General features: G+C 44.1%; 1 protein-coding gene across 1 annotated transcript; it reads right to left on the reverse strand.

Moving 5' to 3' along the window:
* Positions 1-495: 495 nt before the first annotated feature.
* LOC146208901 (uncharacterized) lies at positions 496-2,051 on the reverse strand. Its single transcript, XM_084587333.1, has 2 exons — positions 1,852-2,051; positions 496-685 (listed from the first exon to the last, which is right to left on the reverse strand). Exons 1-2 carry the CDS (start codon positions 2,049-2,051, stop codon positions 496-498), a joined length of 390 nt encoding a protein of 129 aa, XP_084443459.1.
* Between the last annotated feature and the right edge of the window lie 22,026 nt (positions 2,052-24,077).

Genomic DNA, 24,077 nt, shown 5'->3' on the forward strand with positions numbered 1-24,077 from the left:
GCATTGCGTATTGCATGTGTGCTAGCGATTAGGCTTGTCCCGGGTGCGAACAGGTCAATACATGCCTCCTTTCTTGACTTTAGATCACACCGCCACGGGAGGCGAGGTTTCGTGGTTTCCAACAGAAAAAAATGGCTAGTAAATAACTTCTCTTAATTAGCTGCAGATGTTTTGGTCGCGTCGCAATAAATAAGCTAAGGAGAGCTTCACTATTTAGCACTAAAGCACATGCTTTCTGACGCCATTATGTTTTCTGCTTCTGCGGCTCTTTGTGTCAGAAGAAGTGGATCATCTTTTTATTTTAGGAACTATTCGTTTCTCATCCGAGGTCAGCAATTGTATTCCGGCAACGCCCTCACCTTGTCGTTTTTTGCCAAGACATTGACCCTGGAGCAAGGTGGTGCCCCTGACAAGTGGGTCGCGAATATGGCATCGGTGGTGAAGGGCAGATGGAGCAATTACAAGAGCAGGAATTCGAGGAACCGAAGGCCGTCATCACCAGTAGCCACCGCCGTAGTGTCCTCCACCGTAGTGTCCTCCACCGTAGTGTCCCCCGCCGTAGTGTCCCCCGCCGTAGTGATCGCCGTCGAGTACGACAACATTGCTCCGGGAGCTTTCATGCTTGTGGTCGTAGTTGATGTGTGCGTGCTTGCTGCCGTGATTCAAGTGCTCGTGTGTGTGCACCCTGAAAAGAGGAGACATCGTTTCAATCACAGCGCCTTCTCTCCCTCATCATTCCGTTGTTTAGCCTCATTAACACAGAAGCATAGCCGCACTTCTGAAGAACAATAAGAACCTGTTTCTGTGCTATGGAGGGACAACACTCTTTACTAGAGGCCAGTATTGATACAGTTCAAATAGAGATTACTGTCCGACGCGTTGCTAGCATAGAGTAAGTAACCTCCTGCCTGGGCAGCCAGGCTAAGGTTGCTTCAGACCAAATTTGATGGTGGCAGATACATGGAGCATTTGTCGTCCTCATCAATCCCGAATAAATGTCTATGCTCTCATACTGAAGTGACCACGTAGACATGGCTGGCCTACTTTTAGAGGTGCTCGGAAAGGTCACAAATTGCTAGTCAACATAAGCGCAGTCCTAGTGGCCTTGTCGACACTCAGCTTAGACGGGTAAAACGCTCTTTTTTATAGAATCAGGCCTGGCTTGTGGCCATTAGAAATGCCAGCCCATACAGGCTTCAGTCATCAAATTTTTTTGTCAAAAACTCTTTGGACTAGATACCTCTCTGGCACTGCTCGTGGCACGGAAAGAAAGAATCTCCGAATGGTGTCGGGTTTCGGTTATGGCGTCTGATTTGCTCAATGCTTCATACGTGCATCAGCATAATTCACGATGATCAATGTAACCGCTTGCGAACAGACGTAAGAATTAGTGTTCGATGTATACCGACTTGGATTCATCTTCAATGTGAAAGTGCACAGGACAGACACAATTATAGTTGACAAAGACAACAGGCATTGTAGGCATGGTACAGTCGTGGTAGGAAATTTAAACCAAACTCATAATCACATTGCGTTCTTATCTGTGGCGAAAGCATCACGAATAGAAACATTCAACCATGGTTTTCTATTTTAAATTTGAAGATTCAACCACCGAAGGCTGTTTGGCTATCCACGAGCTATGGTTCATTAGCATACCCTAGCATCGCACAATACACAGCCGTTTTTGTCGTTCACCTCCCCTAAAATGCGGCCAGCGCCACCGAGGTTTACATTCTCCAACTTTAGGTTTAGAAAAGGAAGAAGCCAGTTCAGAAGCCGGAAAATGAAGGAGACCTCGTCATCCGCCATAGTAATGCCGGCCATAGTAATAAGAAAGTACGGGCCACTTACGGCACGGGAACGGGGTACGGCATGTTGATGGGAACGAACTTGGTGTGCTGCACCTGCTTGCTGAGAGGAATCGGAATGGGTATGAATGATGTTCCACCGGACATGAGCATGGCTAGCTTGAGTAGCTTCTTCTGGGAGCTGGGTGCCACCAGGAGCAGCGCGACTAGCACCACCAGCAGCGCTCCCGTTCGTCTCGCCATCACGTCCCTGACCGCCGTCGACAAGGTCCGGAGGGTGCTTTATAGGCGGCACCGCCCTTCCGCGACCCGCGCGCATTTCCTCGCTCCAGTCGCTGGAGCGCAACCGCCTGGCGCCGAAACGTCCACAACGGCGGGAAACAAACGTAGCCGGAGACGATGAGCGGAGGAAGCAGGAACAAGGGCGACCGGCGGAGCACTGCCTCCTGTCACGGCCGCCGAGCAGGCAGATGTGAAGAGGAAGCCGAGTTGGGCCGAAAACGAAGAAGGACTCGAAATAGCTAGGTGCAGCTCCCCGCCTAGCCGGGTGCGTTTTACGCGCTGAGAAATATCTTCCAGCCGCAGCTTCGACGGAGCCCGGAACGAAGCACGTTTTACGACGCCAATTTCATTTTCTGGCCTTACTCGGCCCATTTAAGAATCGCGTGCCGTGCAAGAACAATAAAAACAACATCGTTTGCATGTTAGCTCCCACGTTAAGCAGTAGCCGTAACGAGGATGCGGTCTCACCACACTAGTTCCAGCCATACTGAGGCTGCGAGTACATTGGGGGGCATACTTCGCGCGATGAGGAGCTAGACCTGCAACCATGCATGGCCTGTCGACGATTAATTTTGCACTGCGCTGTATGTTGGCTACTGACCATTATTTTTATGCTGCCGGCTTTCAACGGGCCTATCGGCTAGATTCGCACCCATTCTGATGGCTGTGCAAGCTTTATGGTTGCGCGTTATTCGTAGCAGGCCTCATATGCATGTGGGGTTTGGCCGTTGCAGCTGTTATTTGTTTTGCAAATTAGCGGTTTCAAGTTCGCGTGTTGGACGCCACACATTTCTGCGCAAGTTGCGGGTTTGCTTTTATCAGGGAAATGAAAACTCAGTTTATGAACTGTTGTACCTAGGTTCAAGGCGAAACTACTTGCATTTCTCACCGAGAATGTTATTTCCTTTTTCTTGAAGCCAGCAAAAATGGATAATGTTAGGTGACGGTACGCTGGCATGGTATGCACTGATTGGATGTGTATTTATTTGATGCAGAGGTATTACATACTACAAAACCTTTTATGTGACTTATTATGCGGGAATAAATCAATTTTTAATAATCAATTTGTTTAATACTAGAAAATTTGCGTATATTGTTATGCATAAAAATATAGGTTTTGTATAATGGGAAGCATTTTGAGTGCCATAGAACGCACAGTTAAAATTTTTTTGCATAGTTAGAGTCGATTGTCCAATTATCAGTATGTGATTTGAATCGCTGACAGAATTACATTATGTTGTAGAATGTGTGTTCCATTATTGTGAATATATATATTGAAATACTCTTATTTTATACTGTCTCACAATTACAAATAACGTTGCTTGCAACATTTTATAGATTAGTACTGATGTCAACCTGTAGAATGTATATTCCTCGATGTTTCAAAATCACTCATAATAGAGCCGTTATAGTATAAAAACAACATGCACTGCAGATACAAGCAAATTAAATCATTCACTGGGTAAATGCAGTTGGCACAAGATAGGCTTAATGGAGTGCTGTGAGACAGGATCCTTCAATGGCCCGTAATTTAGGTTATGAAGAAGTATATTCAGACTGCATGAAAAACAAGTCGTAGCTTCGCTTTCGAAATTCGAACATTTCAATGCATTTACAACATTAATAGCCCGATCAATGTAACACCAAACCCCTAAGGAGCTTGAAAAACATTTAGAGCACTCGAGATATAATAATAATAATAATAATAATAATCAATCAATCAATCAATCAATAATAATAATAATAATAATAATAATAATAATAATAATAATAATAATAATAATAATAATAATAATAATAATAATAATAATAATAATAATAATAATAATAATAACCTTTATTTTGCCATCGTACATTTGGATGGGAGGACGTGGGAAAAAAGCTGCTGGCAGAGGCAGCTTGACAATGGGAAAGCATGCGCTTTGGCTGCTCTTTAGTAGCTCCTATATTGTCATAACTAAGCACATTTGAGTGTCATTACTAAACATTTTTGCGTGTCGTGACTCCGCACTTTTGTTTCACGACAGTTGTCATGACCATGACTTTGATTGGCTTACACAAGTCATGGACTCCACTGTTATGCAAATTGGACCTCCGATCTGACTGACTAATGACAAGTGACTATGACTCATAACTAAATTATAATGAGTCATATGACACGATTAGGTATGACATTACATTCATATACCATTTCTCATTACGTACACATTCATGACTACCAGTCTCATCATAATGTGACATCATATCACACGTTACATTTTGCTTCCACGTATTGCTTTCACTTTCTAGTTGCACGTTTTGTGGCCATTTTTACGCTAACATAGCCAGGTAACCTTTCGCCTTAATGAAGTGCCATAAATGTGCGATGGTGAGATGCAGAACCGAAAACAAAAGGCACCAGAGTGACGGGTAATGAATCCGGGCAATGCGGTCGTACATTTCCGTACAGCTAGAGCTGCTACGCTTACTTGTGGCCGCGCTTAGCTGGGAGATCGGCACCACGCCTGGCTTCAGGGTTTAAAACTACTGTTACGCGAGGTTTGACCCCACCCTCGTCTGTTGTCTATTTTTATTTGCCAGTCATATGAAAAATGATCACGAAATCGACGCAACTCTTGGGCGCTGTCACTAGCAAGTGTAAGAACGATAGCCAAAAAGCGAAACCCTGCGGGCTGTTTTTTAGATGCTTCGTCGACGTATGTAGACGATGTTTTTATAATTATAGTCTGGAAATATTGGAGACTTGGATGTAGCCTCCAACCTACTCGAAGAACTCGGTGGTTGTATAGCGCAACGCTCTGCTCTTGCAGTGTAAGAACCCATTGCGGATATTCATGGAGTGCGTGATGATGAAAACAAAAGCTTGGCAGGATTGTTGCATGTCTTTTTGTACACCGACATTAAAGTCATAATGTGTCATTTCGATCATTTTGCATTGCCAATAGCCCGAAGAAAAGGCAGATGTGGGTGCAAAAACTGCAAACTAGCACGAGCCAGTCGCAACGTCGATGGTTATGTGTTGGCTGCCTTTTTAAGTAGATCACCTCTTTTCTTCGGCAGACACCTGAGTGCAAATATATAAAACTCGGGTGATAATCATGGCTTGTCGAATGACATCTACCTCGCCGTAACCCAAGCTGCAGGCTGTTAAGGAGAAATAGGGGTTCGATAGGGAACTTTTTAGTTTTCGACTTAGACTGATGAAATTTATAGAATGGTTTGATATAGCATGGAAACAGTCAGATATAAATTTTCACAGTGGTATCACTAATAGTTTTCAATCATCATTGCTTATATATTGGTCACATGTCGCTTGTTCATGGGAAGCCTAGAATGAGAATAAAATGGGTGATTGGTACATAACCTTTTTGAATATTTACTAAAAAAAACACGGTCCGATAAAGGCATCCCAATTTCTTTTTAATTAATCTACTCTTTCTCTTCAAGGACATAGTATTCATCTTCTTTTAATGTTTACAATTACAATGCATCATTGCCTATTAATAGTTATTAAAGAGCGTGAGCCTCGAGGTTAAACTTGAGACTGTAAAGATACAATCAAATTTGAGAAATTACAATCGATTGACGAGAGACGGGAGCATTTACGAAAGCGGGGTTATTTTAAACCACTTGCCGGCAAAGTAGGTTGCACGCCAGACCCAGTTTCAAGCCTCCGAATTTGATTACTAGCAAGTTAAAGCAAGAAGGTACGGCAACGCCTACTGATACTCCTTTTATTTTGAGATCTGGTTTTAAGTTTTACGTATCTTACATTGTGCCAAGGATCGATTTGTAACCGGCGATTATCTAGCATAATCTTCCGAACAGTTGTTGCTTGTTGGACTACAGAACGTTTGTTCTGTTCCATCAAATGGAGCTCGCGTAGCTTGCAGCCGCGAAAGCAGTTCCAAAATTTATTCGCACCTACTGATAAGCGCCGTCTTAGGAAGGGTGCATGTGCCGATATGCGTTTGGGGATGCATATCCTTCACTCGCAGTCAGGCATATGCCATCTGGGAGCAAAGAAATTTCACTGAAAAACAGCGACACTTATTTCTGCGTTGCCAACGGTGCTTAAGCGACAACTTGCCATTTTAACTGTACAAACAGCATTTAATACATATTAGTAGTGCGCTAATAGCACGAAAACACGAGGTAAACTAAATTGTTGGCGGTTTAATCAGGGTTGAACCAAGTTACGAGTATCAGCTCGGTTATACATAGCTTCTTCGTGGCTTATAAGAGTTTGATTTTGGATTAAACACATCTAGAATATTTCAACGATATATGGCTTGATGTTGAATTATAATGTTTTACTTTACTCACACTGAACACTTTAGATAAGTTATTAGTACGGGTAATTATTATAATGAAATAGTGCCTGACATAATCTATATTAATATATATGGCTTTAGATCCTAGTGAAAAGGTAAACTGTTATTCGCAAGCACTAAATAAGGATAATAATCAGGGTCGCCGGAGAAGGGGTAGGCAGCGAACGCGATGGTTAGATGGCATTCTCGAGGCATTGCAGATGAAGCTATGTGATGTTAAGAAGATAGTGAGAGACCGGAAAGCGTGGCGTGACATGGTCCATAGGGTCACGAAGAGTCGGACACGACTGAACGCCTGAACTGAACTGAATCAGGATTTACTATTGGCCAAGTAAAGCGAATTGCTGCGGTAGTTGGTGCATTACTCATAAGAGGAAAGATACACAGCTCTAACAAATCGACGCTCAAAAATAGACACAGCGCCATTCCTGTGTGCCTATTAGTGAGTGTATATTATTGCGAAAGCAATACTACTTGCACTTTCAGCCTTTGCCTTGGCGCGGTGGTGCCACCATTGACCTTAGTTGACCTCTGTGTGACGTCATGTGTGACATCACGCTGAAGGGAAGGGCGACCGACTCGCGCCGTCGCAAGCCGCGGCGGTGCCACCACCGGCGCCTAACTCCTGCGCTCTCCGCTAGGAGCGCGACTCTGGCGTTCCGCTGAAGAGATTAGGCTCGACTCACGTCGCTAGAAAGCAGTAGAAGTGCCAAACACCAGTGGCTTAACATTGCTTTGCAGCGATGCCGCCTACCACTAGGGAAGCTCGTCGTAATGCGCGTAAAAGAGAGCGGCGAGCTACAGAGGCAGAGGAAGAGCGTGAAACAAGACTTGCTAAGCGACGTGCCCAGTATGCGGCTCGGCGAGAACGTGCGAGCTCTTCAGTTGATGATGAGACTTATTCGCTCAGTGTTGTCTACAGTGAAGATGGAGCCAGCTCTTAGCAGTGACGAACGTTGGAACTTGACTAAACGGCTGCGACGAGCCCATGAAACCCACGAAGAACTACGGGAGCGGCTTCAGAAGGAACGTCCATCGCGGATTAAGGATAACGAACGCAAGAGGAAAAGACGTGCTGAAGAAACATCAGAAAAGCGAGAACAGCGTCTAAAGAAGCAGCGCGAAAGTTCCCTCATCAGGGCTGGCCTGATTCAAACCGATGGAGACATTAGTGAAGAGCGTTGTGCTGACTACAAAAGAAGAGTCGACGTGTTTGAAGCGGCCACGCGCGAATTTCGCAGACGTTTCACTAACAACCCATTCGGTTATGCGTGTATATGCGAGTATATCCTCACAGCCGCAGCGATTATAGTTTCACTACTAGTTGTACATAGAATAGCCAAGTGATCACCACAGCAGCACAGGGTATACAACAAGCTTCACACAAGCACCACAACAGCACGACTATCACGTGAGCGAGGGCGTAGCCATGGGTATTGCTTTCGCAATTTCCCGGCTTAACCAAGTTGAGCCACAGCCATTTTTTTTTTGTTAGCGCTATGAATATTTTCTTTTTATATTGGTCCATCGCAGTCATATATCAATAAACTATCCAGCTTCACTTTTGTCGTACCGTCTTCTCTCCTGAAGTGGATGGATGGAATGGATGGAATATAGGAGCGTCCCCTTTGAAACGCGGTGGTAGCAGTAGCTATCATGCTCATTTTTCTCCCTATATCTTAATTATTGATTTAGAATGGTTAACTAAACCATCATTCTATTTATTAAATTTTTGTTCCTACATTACTAACCTTATGTCACTTCTCTGCTTTTAAGCCACCAAAAAGTTCACCGCCCTTGTGGCGCCATCTAGGAGCTGCAGCCTCAAATGGAGGATGTTCAACCATTATAATCTGGTTATAGCAAGCTAAAGCACATGCCGCGGTGGCTCATTGATTGAGAGGTTCGGTTACTGAGCCCGAGTATCCGGGTTTGAATCCGACTGGTTCGATTCCCCTGCGATAGTTTTTGGCGAGAAAACACTGCAGAAGGTAATGATCAGTCACTGGTCGGCTCTCTTTGTTGGCTGGCCTTGAAAGACCATCAAACTTGAAAGACCGGTCGGGGTGACTCGAGTCAGAGCCCCTATACCGGGACGAGTTTGAACTGCCTGCTCGAGGACACGTGGTTGCGACCCCACGAAACAGCTTAGCCTAACAGTGTAACTGCACAAACGAGGTGGGACATGTTTCTTGGTCAGTGGTAGTCAGCCTATGCATGCATTCGCACTGACACCTCAACTAGAGCAACGCATCAAGCCAGAGCAGAGAAACTGCAAGGTAACTTCTTGGGGCCTTCCATGAAATGGACAACCGGACGCGTGGTGACACGCACCGCTGGAGGAAACGTAACTTTCCCCGAGTTCCTAGGTTTTAGAGATAACAGTAGTCAGGTGAATTGATCTGTGGTGACATTTAAAAATAAAAGGGACTTTTTCGGTCATATTTTCGCTGTCTTGTGTTTCACCTGTGCAAAACTGACCCATGCACATTGCGATGTAGTAAAAACGGAACTATAACAAATGAGTAGGTTTATGTTCGTGGAATATACCCGTTAGGTCAAAGGTACCCAGAACTTTGCCGACGGTGTACCAAAACGCGTCGTATTTATCCATGTTCTTGGTTTAAAACAATTTCATGCAACGATAAGCAGGTTGGATAACTTGGCCTTTGGATGCATGACCCAACTGCTCGTCTTGTACAGTATACACATCGTTATTGCCTTTTGGTTTCGACTCCACTCAAAAAGGAACGCTGTTTGCCTTAGCAGGAAAACATAACATTTTTTTATTGTCATTTCCTTGTCAGTTACCCTGTCGCGTTCATGACCACACCATCGGTGCTATCGCTGAGCATAATCTGATCGCAGTCCCATCATACTTCAGTTTACTGATACGGTTAAACTCCTTTTTGAGCTAGCCTGAATAGCGGTTTTCGAATGTGAATTGTTTTTAAAAACTTCACGGCAGGTGGAAATATGGAGCACCGGTCTTTATCCCGCGCGTCGCATTTACCTAACTTTGGTGATTTCAGCAAGCCGTGCAAGCTTTTCTTCTGCTAAGCGAATACTAAGCTTGTTATGCACTGACGCAGCGCGCGCGCGCGACAAGGCGACACGGACAAACCGCGGCCCTCTACAGTCAAGCGGCGCTCAGCCGCCAGCCCACTTGGCACGTTCCGGCAGGGTCCGACGGCGGCCGGCGCCGAATGCAGTCGGCTGCATTCGCACGGGCCGCGGCGAAGCCATCAGCAGCGCGCGCCCTCTCTCTTCGCTCCGTCACTCTACCCGCGCAAGGAGTACGACCAGTAGGTCGTGGCAAGGAGCCACCTACAGCGACAGACAGCATTCTCTACTGTACCGGTCCTATGATCTAGCGTTTAGAGCGCAGCTCCTTGGCTTTGGCTACTTTGGCTTGGCGCCCGTTCCTGCGTTTCGCTTCGGCGTCGGCGTCTTTGTCCCTGTAACCAGCTCCGCAGCTGGAGCAGCGCTTCCTTCATGGCAGTCAAGAACTGCTACTGGAGTGTTTTTCGAAGGAATGAGTGTGAAAAATTAAAAATTACCGACGATTACGTTACTTCCTAATGCGAAATTTGAGCGCAGCAAATAAGCTGTTTCACCTTTTCGATAGATTGAGGCAAATCCGCCGCCACCGTTTTGGCTCTCTGATTGCCACCGCACAGGGGTTGCATTGGAGGAGGAGCGAAGAAAGGAATTAAGTTCGAGCCGGCGCTTTGACAACCGGAGACTCGCAGGAAGAGGGGGGAGGGGGGCGGCGTGTACACCCAGCGGCAAACGATGGGGGCAGAAGCGCGCGCAGCAAGCGGACAACGCGATAAAGGGAGGAGGGAAGAGATAGCAGCGACTGACTGATGCTGCTGACGCCAGCAGCACCAGTCAGGGAGGGGGGGGGGGGGGGGACCCTCCCCTCCTCTTTCTGCATGGCGGCGACGGTGTTCTATGCAGTCACGTTATCTTGACTCTCTAGCGGCGTCAGCGGCATCCAGCGGTATCAGTCGGTCGCTGCTAGCGCTGGGGGGATGAAAGGGGGGTGGAGCTGGTTACGAGGCTGACGACGACGCCGACGCCGACGCGAAACCCAGGAACGGACGCCAAAGAGCTGCGCTCTAAAAAAGGTGTCTGTAATTGTACATACATGTCTTGCTCGAAATCTTTGCCTCAATCTATCGAAAGGGTGAAACAGCCGATAAGCTGTGCTCAAATTTCGCATTAGGAAGTGACGTAATCGTCGGCAATTTTTTTCAGATGCAATACAGCCGGACTCATATGGTACGGAGGACGTAGGTTACAAGGATCAGGGCAGCAAAGGTAGAACACCTAGGAATTTATATAAATGTTCGATCACTCAGCACCGGTATGTGTAATAAGTACTAAGGGTGGAATATTCAATCAGAGTTTATCTTTTTGTCTTCATTACCCACTTCCAGTCGAATATTCCCTGACACTATGGAAAAAGCTCAGGCACTAGTACTAGTACCCTCTCCCCCCCCCCCCCCCCCCCCCAAGAAAAAAAACAAAAGAAAAGAAAAACCGGAGCACGGTCCTGTGGAACACATACTCTCCCTTCTCCGGGCTGCTCATAGGCGAACACCAAGAGTGTTGAGCTGAACATCCGGTTGACCCACACGGGCCACATGCACCCAAGCAATGCACGTGCGCATCCGCTTGCAGGGCACTGCATGAAACAAAATATTGTTCGTTCAAGGTCTCCGGCGTAATTTCGACCACTTGGGGATTTTTAACGTGCACTGGAATCGCATTAAAGATCCCCAGGTGACCGTAATTACTCGGCAGAACTCCACTAAGGCAACCCTCTCACCCTTCCCGCTTTCCCTTCCACCTTCCTCCCTTCCCTTATGGCGCGGGTCAGGTGTCCACAGCACGTGTGACAGATACAGCGCCTTTACTTTGCTGCGAACAAATTATTATTATTATCGTTCATGGGCTCCGTTTTATTTAGAGGACGCTTACACCCGCCAGATGAAAGTAATCGAAAACAGCAAAAAGAGTGGCAGGAGATATGTTTCGCGGCTAGCCTGAAAGTTAGCCGAGCCATGTTTTTTTTTTTTTTTTTTTATAAAGACTGCGGCCGTACAAAAAAACAAGTTTTCACTCATTGCAGAGGTCTGAGATACCATTTATTGCTCTATAGTAATGGGGCCACACGTATGAGTGTTGTTTTCTTTTTGTTAACAGCATTTTACTCTACATGAAATTCGTTGCCCCAACTTCCTCACACGGCACTGCTGTCATGCGGTGCAGCCAATTAGCCTCCAAGTTTGTTTTTTTTTTTTTGTTGTTGTTGTTTGCCGCCAGAATCTGGTTAGTATTTAGCATTTTTAAAGTTTGAATCAATTATACCTTTTTGTGTACTCATAAAAAGCTGTTTACTAAAATTGGCAAGACCTGCTGCTTTTTTGTTCTTGTTTTCAAGCAAAAAATATTGAGGGGAATAAAGCTGGCCAGAACCTTCGTATTTTCTCTCATTCTCCTTCACAGATAACTGTAATGTAAAAATAAAAACCAGCAAAGGTTTAACGCGGATATATATATAGTATAACGTGCGAAGCCCCTAGTTTCTGGTAGTGTATCTTGGTTTAAAATTCATGTAAATGAAAAGGCCTTCCATTATTGAAAAACTGTTGTTGTTGTTGTTGTGGCTGTAGGATGAAGAAAAGAAAGTGCATGGGCCTGCTACTGTCTCTGTAGCTGAGCGAGCCACCTCCGCTGCCTCGTGCGGACAGAGGAGTGAAAGTGGAGAAGAAAGAAAAAGCAAAGGAAGACAAAGACGCGCACCGCAACAGCCGTCGTCCACTACCTAAGCGTTTACGGGTGCAATGACGGCCTACAACAGATAAAAATTCGGTGGCAGGCAAGCCCCGCAGCAAGCGGCAGTGACCTACCTGTCCCAGCCCCATCAGGGGAGTACTGTCTTGTTTTGCATGATGTCGTGAAAAACAGCGCTTTCAGGAGCCAGAGGAAAAAAGGAACCCGACGCTGAGCACGCAGCAACAAGAGACTGTCCCATTACATCTCTGAGCACTCCCAGATCTGCATTGATAAGATCTCGCCATGGCGCACAAGCCAGCTTTGACGCCTAAATCTGTTGGCTGGAAGCAGCCTGCCTGATGCGGCTGATTTTCGGTGTCACAGAAGGGCTACTGCAAGAACTTAGATAAGGTATAGCGACCACATCAGAAGCAAGGGCGCCGTTTCCGATCGTTTCATCAATCCATGCCATTTCCCACCCTTTGGAGATTGGCGCTAGAGTTGACGTAAAAGTGCTCATGTCAGCACGTGAGTTCAGAAGCCTATGCTGGTCAGTAATGAACGAAAAATAAAAAAAGTACGGCAGATTACACTCTCTTGTAAGACTGATGACACAGCGTTGCTGTTTACATTTGGTCCGAGTTATCCGGGATTACACTTCGAGACTTGTCATTTCTATCTGTTGTTGTCGCCGGCGAAGTGTGATACATACTGCACCTTTTCTTTCCGGTCAAACAATTTGAAACTCCGCTGATTCCCGCTTTTCTGCGTCTGCTTCTGTAGCCTGTGGGGTGCGGCGTTCGAGGAAGCGGCAAATGGAAGGCGCAGCACGGACCCCTGGATCGGATGCCCGGCGGGGTCAGCTTCGTATGTACAATGAAACGCCTTGCAATCTCGTCGGAAATGACCGAACATGGCGTCATGATTACGACACAATGATGTCACATTCGTTCATAGTTAAGGCACTGCGGCGAACACATTCAGCTCCGCTCGATAGACGGAGTAGTCTACGGCTTGAACCGCATCGCTGTTAAAACGTCAATATCAAAAGGAGCACAAAAACAAGCACGTGAAATGCGTGAAAAATGTAGTGTATGAAATACCTTGGTCACGCGGCCGCACTTCGGTCAAACGGGCGCTGTTTGAACGAATGGCTTCGAGGGAGCAAGAGATCCCTAAGGAAACCCTCTGCAATGTACTATAGCAAAACACTGCAGCTTATTGCAGAATTTGAATAAGGCATGGACTGACCTCTGTGTACGTTATTTTCCATTCGAAATTTTAATCTTAATTCACTGATTGAACCTGCACATTTCCACACCCTGTTATAGTCCTTATCTGTTCAGAGATCATTATTGCCGTTGCATTAATAACCGTTACTTATAACATCATGTGAAATATTTCTCTGATGCAATGATTTATTTTTTATTCTGTTTATGGGAACATAACTCTGATAAAAGCAGGATTGGCGCACAGGAAGTTATACAGCACCATGTTGCAACGTTAAGTTACGTTGTGGCTTAGTGGCTAATTTCCAAGCTTATGTTTTTTCAACACGTATGAGGATCGTGAGCAGTTTTTGTCTCAATACAAGAAAGTCGTTTATCGCGAAAAATGAATAAAATTATTGGAGAACACTGAAAATCTTACTGATGGGTGAGCGATTTCGGGTACTGTGCAGGTTTTTTGTAAGTATTTGCATTAAGAAAAGTATGTAATGGTACCAAAGCATGCAAATCCAGATCAAGTCAGATGGGCGATTGAAGTAAGTTTTACTTTAAGGCAGGAAATTCGGAAAAAAAAATTTTGGCCAACATGAGATAGCATCCATACTATGAAGGGGAACTAATTAGGGGAATAAGATTGCGATGCAGCGCATTTGGAAGGTACTCAAATATTATGGCTAACAGCTTACCAGTATCACTCAAGATAAATGTGGATAACAATTGCATTCTACCGGTTCTCGCACATTGGGCTGAAATATGGAGGTTAACGAAAAGAGTTGTGCTTAAGTTGAGGACAACGCTGGGGGCTATGGAAAGAAAAATGGTAGGGGTTACATTAAGAGATAGGAAGCGTACAAAGTGAGTCAGAGAAATAACTCGAGTTACTGATATTCCAGTTGAAATTAAGACGAAGAAATGGTCATGGGCAGGACATGTAGCGTGAAGAGAAGACAACCGATGGTCTCTAAGAGCAACCAATTGAATTACAAGGAAAGGTAAGCATAGCATTGGGCGGAAGACATTCAGGTGTGTGGATGTGGTTAAGAAATTCTGAGGGTTCAAGTGGATGCAGCTAGCACAGGACCGGGGTAACTGAAGGAGTATGGGAGAGGCCTTCGCCCGGCGGTCGGTATAGTCCGGCTGATGGTCATGATGATGATGATGATGAAGAGCGAACATGCAACCTGCAATTAGATTGCAAAGCATCTTTCTTACAAAACCAAACGTACAGTGCAGTTTATATGGAAACGAGATTTAAATTTTCAAAAACAACTTCAATAATTTCTCCTTACTGAAGCTCATCTATATTCTTGCTGATATAGCTAACAGGGGTCTCAATGTGTTCCTTGTATAAGATGAGTTGATATAAGGGCAACTGTTATGTACAAGAATGCATTCGGCCTAGTGAAACCTTTATCAGTGAAGGATTCAGAAATCCAATAGCATGCAATGCGCTAATAGAATCTAAACTTTGATAAACAATCAAAAAGGCAAATGCTTGGCTGGTTTCTTTTAATGCGTCATGTTAAAAACCTGAGAAAAAGTATCCAGCCAACGAAGGCTACGCACAAAAACAGCAAAGCAGATGAATATGTGAACATGCAGCCTAATGAACTCAGGAAGAGCTAGTTGGTCTAGTTTATTTACATAATAAGGTAGCTCGCAGGCTACATGTGATAGTATTACGCCGACGGCTCGAAAACCTGGCGTATTCAGCTCTCGCTACAGACCCAGCAGCAGTAGCGAGTGCAACACTTCATAATTAAAACAATAAGACCTGCAGTTTTCGGGCGTTTGACTGCAAATCGTTTTGCATCAAAGCTTCCTACACCGTTTTGGACGTTCTGCTGCACTTAGAGAACCTGTGTTATCTTCTCCCATTTCGTTTTCAGGCTTGGACGTCGTCATAATCACCACCATCAGCCTCAGCCGGATTATACCTATTGTAGTGTAGAGTCCTCCCCCATATCACCCCATAAATCCGGTCCTACACCAGCTGAATGCATATGATCCCCGCAAACTTCCTAATTTCATACCAATTTTAATAATAAAAATTAGAATAATAAAAATATATTTCATATTATTATTATTATTATTATTATTATTATTATTATTATTATTATTATTATTATTATTATTATTATTATTATTATTATTATTATTATTATTATTATTATTATTATTAATTGATTCGCAGGAAGAGAAAGGCGCAGTATCTGTCTCACTTGTTTTCTGTAGACACCGCAACCGCGCCGTAAGGGAAGGGAGGAAGATGGGAGTGAAAGTGGAAAGGGAGAAAGAGGAGCCGTAGTGGAGGGCTACGGAGTAATTTCGACTACCTGGGGATCTTTGCCGTGCACTGACATCGCACAGCACACGGACGCCTCTTCGTTTCGCCTCCATCGAGACGCAGCCGCCGCGGTCGGGTTCGATGCCGGGTACTCCGGCACAGTAGTCGGGCGTCTTACCTCTGCACCACCGTTTTTTTTTTTTTTTTTGCCTAATTTATCATCAGATTTTACACACAAATAACACTACTCCGCACACACAAAAAAAAGGACGCGACAAATGCACCAACATGGGTTCAATCCACGCGATTTCGGCTGCGTGATCCATTACAAATCAAACCCCCCCCCCCTCACCCCCCCCCCCCCCCCCTATTTGAAGCAACACCCTATTTGAAGCAACACTTCCATTCTCGGAAGCCACTAAGGCCCTTTACCTTGTGCCTTGAAAACTTCATTAACACTCGCAACAGCTTCGCGAAAATACTGCCTTCTATTTTCCTCGCATCAACGTCTGCATGCCTGAAAGCCATTCTGGATCGCCAGATACTGTGCAAGCCCAATAACATGATCATGCGCAGCAGTAGCTCATCATCATTTTCAATTGGTGAAAATCGTATTCCGAATGCATAAACGGTTAGGTCTTTTTTAACTGTTCGTTGTAGAATTTCCCAGAAGAAATAGGCTTCCCAGCAGTCTAAGAAAACGTGTTCGATAGTTTTCTGTTTGCGGCATATAAAACAGTGATTTCCCCAAGGTACAAAAAAAAACTTTATTTCTAAATAAGTCTTAACTTCTAGTGTATTGCTGTGGAGCTTGAAAAAGAAAGTTTTTGCTCCCCCTGGTACAGCCATATATTTTACTCGTTTAAGGACTGACTTCCATGGACGTGCTCAGTACAGCGACCTGTACAATGGGATCGGGAGAAAGGCATCGCACAAGTCCTTGTAAAGGTTCTTTCGCATCACAGTTGATAAATATTCAAACGAAAAACGTGCTTGCCATACACGACATGACATGTACACTTCTTTAAGGATTCCGAAAATACTCCCTTGCATGCTGGCCGAACTTAATTTGATAACACTTTGTTCAACCTAACCTGACACACAATTCGTAAAAATGTGTCCTTCGTATCACGAAAGAACATAAAATGGTTAACCACTTGGCGCAAATACAAATGTGCCAAACCAACTCCTCCAGAGCAGACGCGATGAAACAAGCTGGTTCGGCGGGTGCGCTCCCGAGTACTTCCCCACACAGAAATGGCGAACACACGGTGAAACCTCTGCACATTCACGCGAGAACAATGCAGTACTTGTAACGCGTACCATATCTTGGTAACAAGAAAAAAATTACAAATCGTAGCACGTGCAAACATAGACCAACCGAATCCTTTTAGTCTGTCGGCCTTCTAACGTAATTCTAAAACCTGCTGGTTCCAATATGACTCACTGTCCCAGTAGTTTTCCTGTGGCACTCCTAAATACTTCACTGGGGTTGTTACCCATGTCATGTTCACGAAATTCGCAAGGGTTGTGAGCCACTCTCCATGCCAGAAACGCAGTCACTTATCCCAGTTCACAGCACTACCACTCACAGAGCAAAAGTCAGAACAAAAGAACCACCACACAACCCGTCTTAGCAGAACTTCACTAAAACGGTAGCAACGAAAGACAGCACATCAATAATGGGAGCCAGTCCGGTTGATAGTCACTGTATTCTTAAGTGGCTCTCAGCTGGTGCACCATCTGGCCGAAATGAATACTGGGAGAGGCTCAGCATTGTGGTTCAACATACGCGTTTTCCACTCACTAAATTTGAATGCGTGAATGGGAACTCCAAGGTATTTAGGGGGACACGAAATCGTTCAATTCCAGCTTAATGAGTCGGCATTGATCGTCATGAACCGAACCACAGATCCGAACCTTTAGACCTATATTCATTTGAGTGCCAGAGACCATGCCAAACAGCTAAATATTGCTTACAGTTTTGTCAATGCTGGATTTATTAGTGCAGAAAAACGCCAAATCATCGGCGTACGCAAGCATTTTGACTTCATTGCTGAAGGAAATATAACCAGGGACATTGTTGTTTTGCAGTGCACTCGAACAAAGTTGTTCTAGGTAGAGGCCAAAGAGTGGCGGTGACATAGTACCGCCTTACTTCACGGATGATCGAATTTACACACGCTCTGAGAAGTGGCCATTAACACTCAAGCGACTGAGACAGTCGTCGTAACGAAGTTGCACCCCTTTAAGTACGGCTGATTCAACATTGACATGCTCGAGAAAAGAGAAATGAATCCTCGATACCATCAAATGCCTTCGCAAGGTAAATCGAGAGTAGAGCATGCTGTTCATAAAAGCCAAAGCAATATCGAGAATTGTACATATGTATGCTACTTTGTATGGAGCAGCCCCTCAAACCACACGTCTGATGAGGGCCAATGAGAACCGTCATCCTTTAATGGCTCATGTTGTCGTGGACAAAATGTGTCCCGCTTTTGCGGCGGCTCTCATTGGCCGAGGCAGGAGGACGTCATAGAGGTATCGACCAATCACAGAGTACCACAGCATGCGCGAAGAATGCGTGCCTTATATGACCCCATGTCAATCAATGGTCAATTAATAGTTAATGACTAATTATAATTAACTAATTAATTACTAGTGGACGACTAATTGGGTACTTTTGTTGTATAATTATTGCTTACTTAATTATGAACTGCCTATTTAATAAAACACTAATCAGTTATTAATGCCTGCTTAATTAATTACTTACTGATTAGTGTCAGTTGCGTAGCAGAATGCGGCACTCAGGGTTTCGCCTTTCACTACTTCAGACGCTTAAATCCCTCGTAATTTTTTTACACGATTTGATGGAACGTTCGCAAAAATTTTAAGTCCCCATTTGCCAACGTGATTGGCCTGTAGCCATCCACTAAGCGTAAATGTTCTTTATCCGTGCTCTTTGGAATTAATCTAAACTTCTGTTTGGCGCGTCATAGCCGTAGTTGCTTAGGCGCCATAAAACCCTATATAACTAATTACCTATGTATTATTGAAATATTTCTTCGCTTAAATAGCTTGCCGTATTACTGCTTAACTAACCTACAACCTACTTTTACTGAGCACTCAGAAATGATTCTATGAAATTATTGTTCATTGCGTTGGCTCTCAGGCCACCCAAAATCAGGCCATCGGCATTATCACCTGCAGCACTTTTTTTACTAACGCTCGTTCCTTATTATATGAACATCATATATTATCAGTCCAACATTTTATTCACGTTCTTTAAGCTATTAAATGACACGCCGCATTTGCAGTTGCTAATCCTACACTACTTTCTAACTACAAATCTACAAAATTTCTAGCAATTAACAATTTTCTACTCGCGAAAGTTCGTACTAATTGTGAAAAAAATGACGTTCGCAGCCATTTCATTCTGGAACTCATTGCTTTTAACACTGAAAACACCAATGTCCTTGCCCATATTTAAGAATAATTTCAAGGTGTACTTCTTGAATTGCTGATTTATTATATTTGTCTAGTGCCTGTGTTATTGCTTTTTTTTTCTGTGTAAAAGTACGCATTTGCCAAATTTTGTATTCTATACCCTTTCGCTAATTATTCTGTTATTATTTTTTCTGTTATAATGATCTATCGATGGTCCCGGTTCAGTCTTCTGAATATGAGACCCTCAACTGTATATTTATGTATTGTGTAAATATGTTCAAACTAATAAACTTTCACTTTAAAAAGGTCGTCTTCTTCAGTTAAAAAATACCATCCACTCTGCAGCCAGCAATATTCGGAATTCCTTACCGCCAATTCGCTGCCCACAATTCGGTAAGCTGAGCAATGCATCGCAATATAGCGATGTATGCCAGGGTATAGAATCGCCACCACCCTTTGACCAGCTACGTTGGCTTCAGTGCATAATACGCGATGCCAGTTGTTCGGCTTTCTGGCATGGCAGTTATGTATGGGGGGATATATGTACGCTGACCAAATTTGCCTGAAACCGCTCTCGTTTTTCCACTCGCTGTGCGGTTTCACGTGACTAGCGCTTCCAGCAGTGTGTCCAAAGGGCTTTCTTTGTTTGATCTAAATGAGAAGTGATCTAATATATCTGGGCTTAAAATATACGAAACTGAATTCTCTTTTCTTTCTTTCTATACAAATTCCTACAGCGCCTTGGGTATTATTGTAGGGAGGTTAATAAATCACAAAAAGGTCAAGAACAGAGTCAAACGACGATAAGAGATTAGGTATACCACCAGAACCCAATAACTTCGTATCTTAAAAAAGGGGATTCAAAACATTTAGCACGAAGCGTGAAATGTATCATCAGAAAACCTTTTTTCACATGCATTTAATAGTACACCGTAAGTACCGTTTAACAAAATCTATTACGAAGAAGGAAGATGAACAAATTTGCGATTCTTGGTTTGCCACTGATCTTACATGAAGTAGAATATTCTGCAAAGGCTTGACGAATCGGCTGCCCATTCCCTGTCTACCTTTGCTGGATCGCAAAAGACGTGTAGCTTATAGTGCATTCACTACCATCAAGCATATATGATTGCGCACACATTATTGTGCTTCACTTTTAAGAAATTTACTTCGCAAAAGCGAGCAAATGTGAATGATGGGTCTGTCAACTGAAAAGCAATACCCCTTTGTTTCAGTAAGTATAGCCCTCATAAGGTATGTAATGTGTCACCTGGGTCGATTGTTTCATTAATGTGGTCCTTTATCTGTTTGCTTTTAAAACCGTTGCGAATGAGCATTCTGAATATTTCTGCCTTTCATACCCGAAGCATGAGCCGAGTACAGACGGAAAACTAAATTTATTAAAAATAACAAACCTGTTTTAGAGGACAAAGATGAACGTCGAGCATGCGCAGCTGTATAACACGTACCACTCTATGGACAATAATGAAGACTGTTGTGGAATTCATCCCGAAGCACTACTTCACGCTTGTATATTGCACCTGAATAGTCTGTGATAGAGTCGTTTTTTCATTTTTTGTGAAGTCCCCTTCCATCAGTTCCCGCTCCATGTTATGGCGAGAACTAATGCTTAGAAGAGCACTGAGTTTCTTCCTAGAATTCTGCAGCCATGTTCCCAGATGATTTAAAGCAGATTCATTAATTTTTCTTCAAGATTACTCTTATTTGGCATATATCATCATCTGTATCTCCATGAGGTTAGACGCAGCACCTTGCCGTAAGTAAAACATTTTTGTCACATATTGACCATTCATAGACGACTGCTCTTAATGACAGTAACATTTTAAATGTCTTCAAGTGCATGGTGGATTTTTCAAATTATATTAGCAAACACTACCTTCCGACATATTAGCTAGGATAGAGAAGATGAGTCATTACATCTGTTTAGGCAGCGCTGCAGCGTTTAACTTTTCTTCGCGAAATTCTTTCCGCGAACAGAATGTAATAATTACACGAGGGCATAATCTTTATAAAGAGTACGTTTGCTCGTTGTATTGTCTAACAACCCGAAAAGGTATGTTACCCTGTAATTCGACGCTCTCATCAATCGTTAACGAAGATACTATTTTGCCGCTCTCTGCCTAGAATCTGCTCTCCGGAAGTTTTGCCTGCACAAAATGCAGTAAAGCTTAGAAGGTCAGGTAGGTAGGCTTATGTCTACCGGATTCCTCTGTGCGACCGTGGCATCACTGCATGAAACACTTTGCACTTCTGCAAAAGTTGAGGGACATGGGCAATAAAGGTCGGAAGGCAAAGTGAAGCAAGCGGTGGTGTTCTATATGCTCAAGGTGTCATAAAACCTGAAGAAGGTGGCGATAAAGTACATGTCGGCAGTGCTTACAGCTCTGTTCAAGCTAGCAAATCAATGGATCTGTTTCACCAAACGCAAAGCCAAACACAAAAGTGTTTGTGGCAAGAAACACGCGAGGTCCTTTGCATGCGCTGCCGGAGTCGACTACGCGATGCAATTGTGAGAAAACGTACTGTACGCAATGTGGACGATCCTGTATGGGAAGATGACCTGTCATTATCGACGGGGAAGCGTCCTAACGTTTCTAATTTCTAGGCAGTGCCTTACTTGCAAATGTCATCGGCTACGGCTGAACCGGCCAGTGTTCTGGGTAACGGCGGCCATACTATCGTACGTGAGCGGATTGAAGCATACTTTATTATGAAATTAGCGCACTGCTGTACCAGCAATCCTTAATTTGCGCACAAATATGTATTGGGTATCATCAAGCGCCTGTCCCATATCCTGTCTTCTGTACGTTCTTCTGCGCAACATTGCTATGCCTTAACAGGTGCTCCGATTAACGCATAGAAGGTATTATTTGTTAATAAGCACCTTTCATAACTGTTAAGAAAGCCTCACATCTATGCAGCATTCTCCACTAATGAGAGAACAGCAATGTATTGAAACATTATATTATGGTCACAATTCATATTATTAATGCGTCAGAACATATTCGCATAATTGTCCTATCACCACTACATGCATCTGCGCAGAAGCAACATGGAATTTCAGGTCTATATCGCCGTTTTTCTGGCGGCCAGTGACGCCATGTTTGGGGCAGGAAGCAGCGTAGGAAAGCCTACTTAACGATTTTTTCAAGGGGTTCATTTTCACAGCTATGTGCTTCTCTGACCAGCCTGAAAATGGTGTTCCTTACTGCGCACGTACTTGCATATTTCATCTGCTGCTCCGTCCGCAAATCAGCAATCATGATATTTCTTCCTTGTATTTTAGTGAGTGTATTCAATACCTGTCTTGCGCGGGAACACACGCTCTCCTTGTGGAATTCTGACCAGTTTGCGAACTGCCGCTTAAAATCCCTGGACCCTGACCTGAAGCTCCGGCTTCCACCTGGCCTACCCCAATGTGAAGAAACTTTGTTGTGCCGCCTGTGGGTTGGTGTAGCATTTACAAACTGTTATTCTTTTTTGATAGGTATGGCAAATAGCCCTGCATGCACCAACTGCGGATGAGACGAGACTATAGGCTACATTCTTTGTGAGAGCCCCACATACAGCGAGGAAAGACAATGCCTATGCCGTGCGCTGGAGCGTCCAGATGGACGCCCACTAACTGAAATTACGATCCTCGGTCCCTGGCCACGGCGATCGTCTGCGGTGAAGGCCTCGCAGGCACTGCTCCGCTTTATGAAAAACACAGGACTGATCGAAAGGCTATGATTTTTTATGTTACGTGTAATGACTGTGACGTGATGTGATGTGACATGTCTGTGATGTAACTGTACTGTCATCACCCATCCCTCTCTCAGCCACAACCTTTATACCCCTCAACCCCTCTTCCCCAGTGCAAGGTAGCAAACCAGTTCCTTTACCGGTTAACCTCCCTGCCTTTCCTCCTCATCTTCCTCCTCCTCCTCAATACCTGTCAATTCTTTATGTTCTGTTTATCGTTTTGAGACCTTCTCAATACACAAACATTCATTTTTTACATATTACCGATTATCACTCGTATTTGGTTGCACAATTACTAGAACCGTGCTGTGTTGCGAGTCTACTATGGATTTTTTTTTTTTCAGTACATCAAAGTAAGGTTGTTGATAGTTGTTTTTTTTTTTTTTTTTTTTTTTTTTTAAGGATTTGGTCCCCGCCGCAATGGCTCACCAGTAGCGGCACTTAACTTCTGATTCCAAGGAAGTGGGATCGAATCTGGCTGCGGCGGCTGCTTCTCAATGGAGGCGAAAATCAACGCTCCAATTCTTACTGTAAATGTGAGGGCGTGTTAAATAAACCAATATGTTCGTCATTTCTGGAGCCATTTTACAATTTGTGGTGCCGCTTGGAGGCCTTAAACCTTATAAAGTAAAAGCAGTCGTTATTAAAGCATAGGTTACCTTATTTCACACACCCGTATGACATGTTTTTCCCTCATTTCCTCTATTTCGCCAAAACAGCAAGAGCTAGAGAGCTGTTAGCATTTATTCTTGTTATTTCATGTGCAATATTTACATATATTTATTAGGCATGGGAAAAACCGGAGAACTCATAGCAAGCAGATGTCTTAGGGCGTCAAGCCGAAAGCACTCGAATATTTTTCTTCGAAGTGCGCAGAGTGTTAATTCGTTCATGCGTGTGCTTTCCGGCTGCAGTTCCCACGCTGACATGTCGACTTGAGAAATGGAATTTGTGATGGTGGCCCTGTTTTTCGGTTTAGTGCTGAATATGGAATGGTGAAGCACGATTTTCACAAGTCCCCCTACGCGATTATTTGCAGAACCCAGAGTATGAATCACGACGCACTGGGTACGTTCAAGCCACCGGAAAGGTGGCAGCATAGACTCATCGCACTGAGGAGTGAACCATGGTTAATGTC

Source organism: Amblyomma maculatum, chromosome 1 (assembly GCF_055883805.1).
Source record: "Amblyomma maculatum isolate TAMU_Amacu chromosome 1, ASM5588380v1, whole genome shotgun sequence".
Lineage (NCBI taxonomy): Eukaryota > Metazoa > Arthropoda > Arachnida > Ixodida > Ixodidae > Amblyomma > Amblyomma maculatum.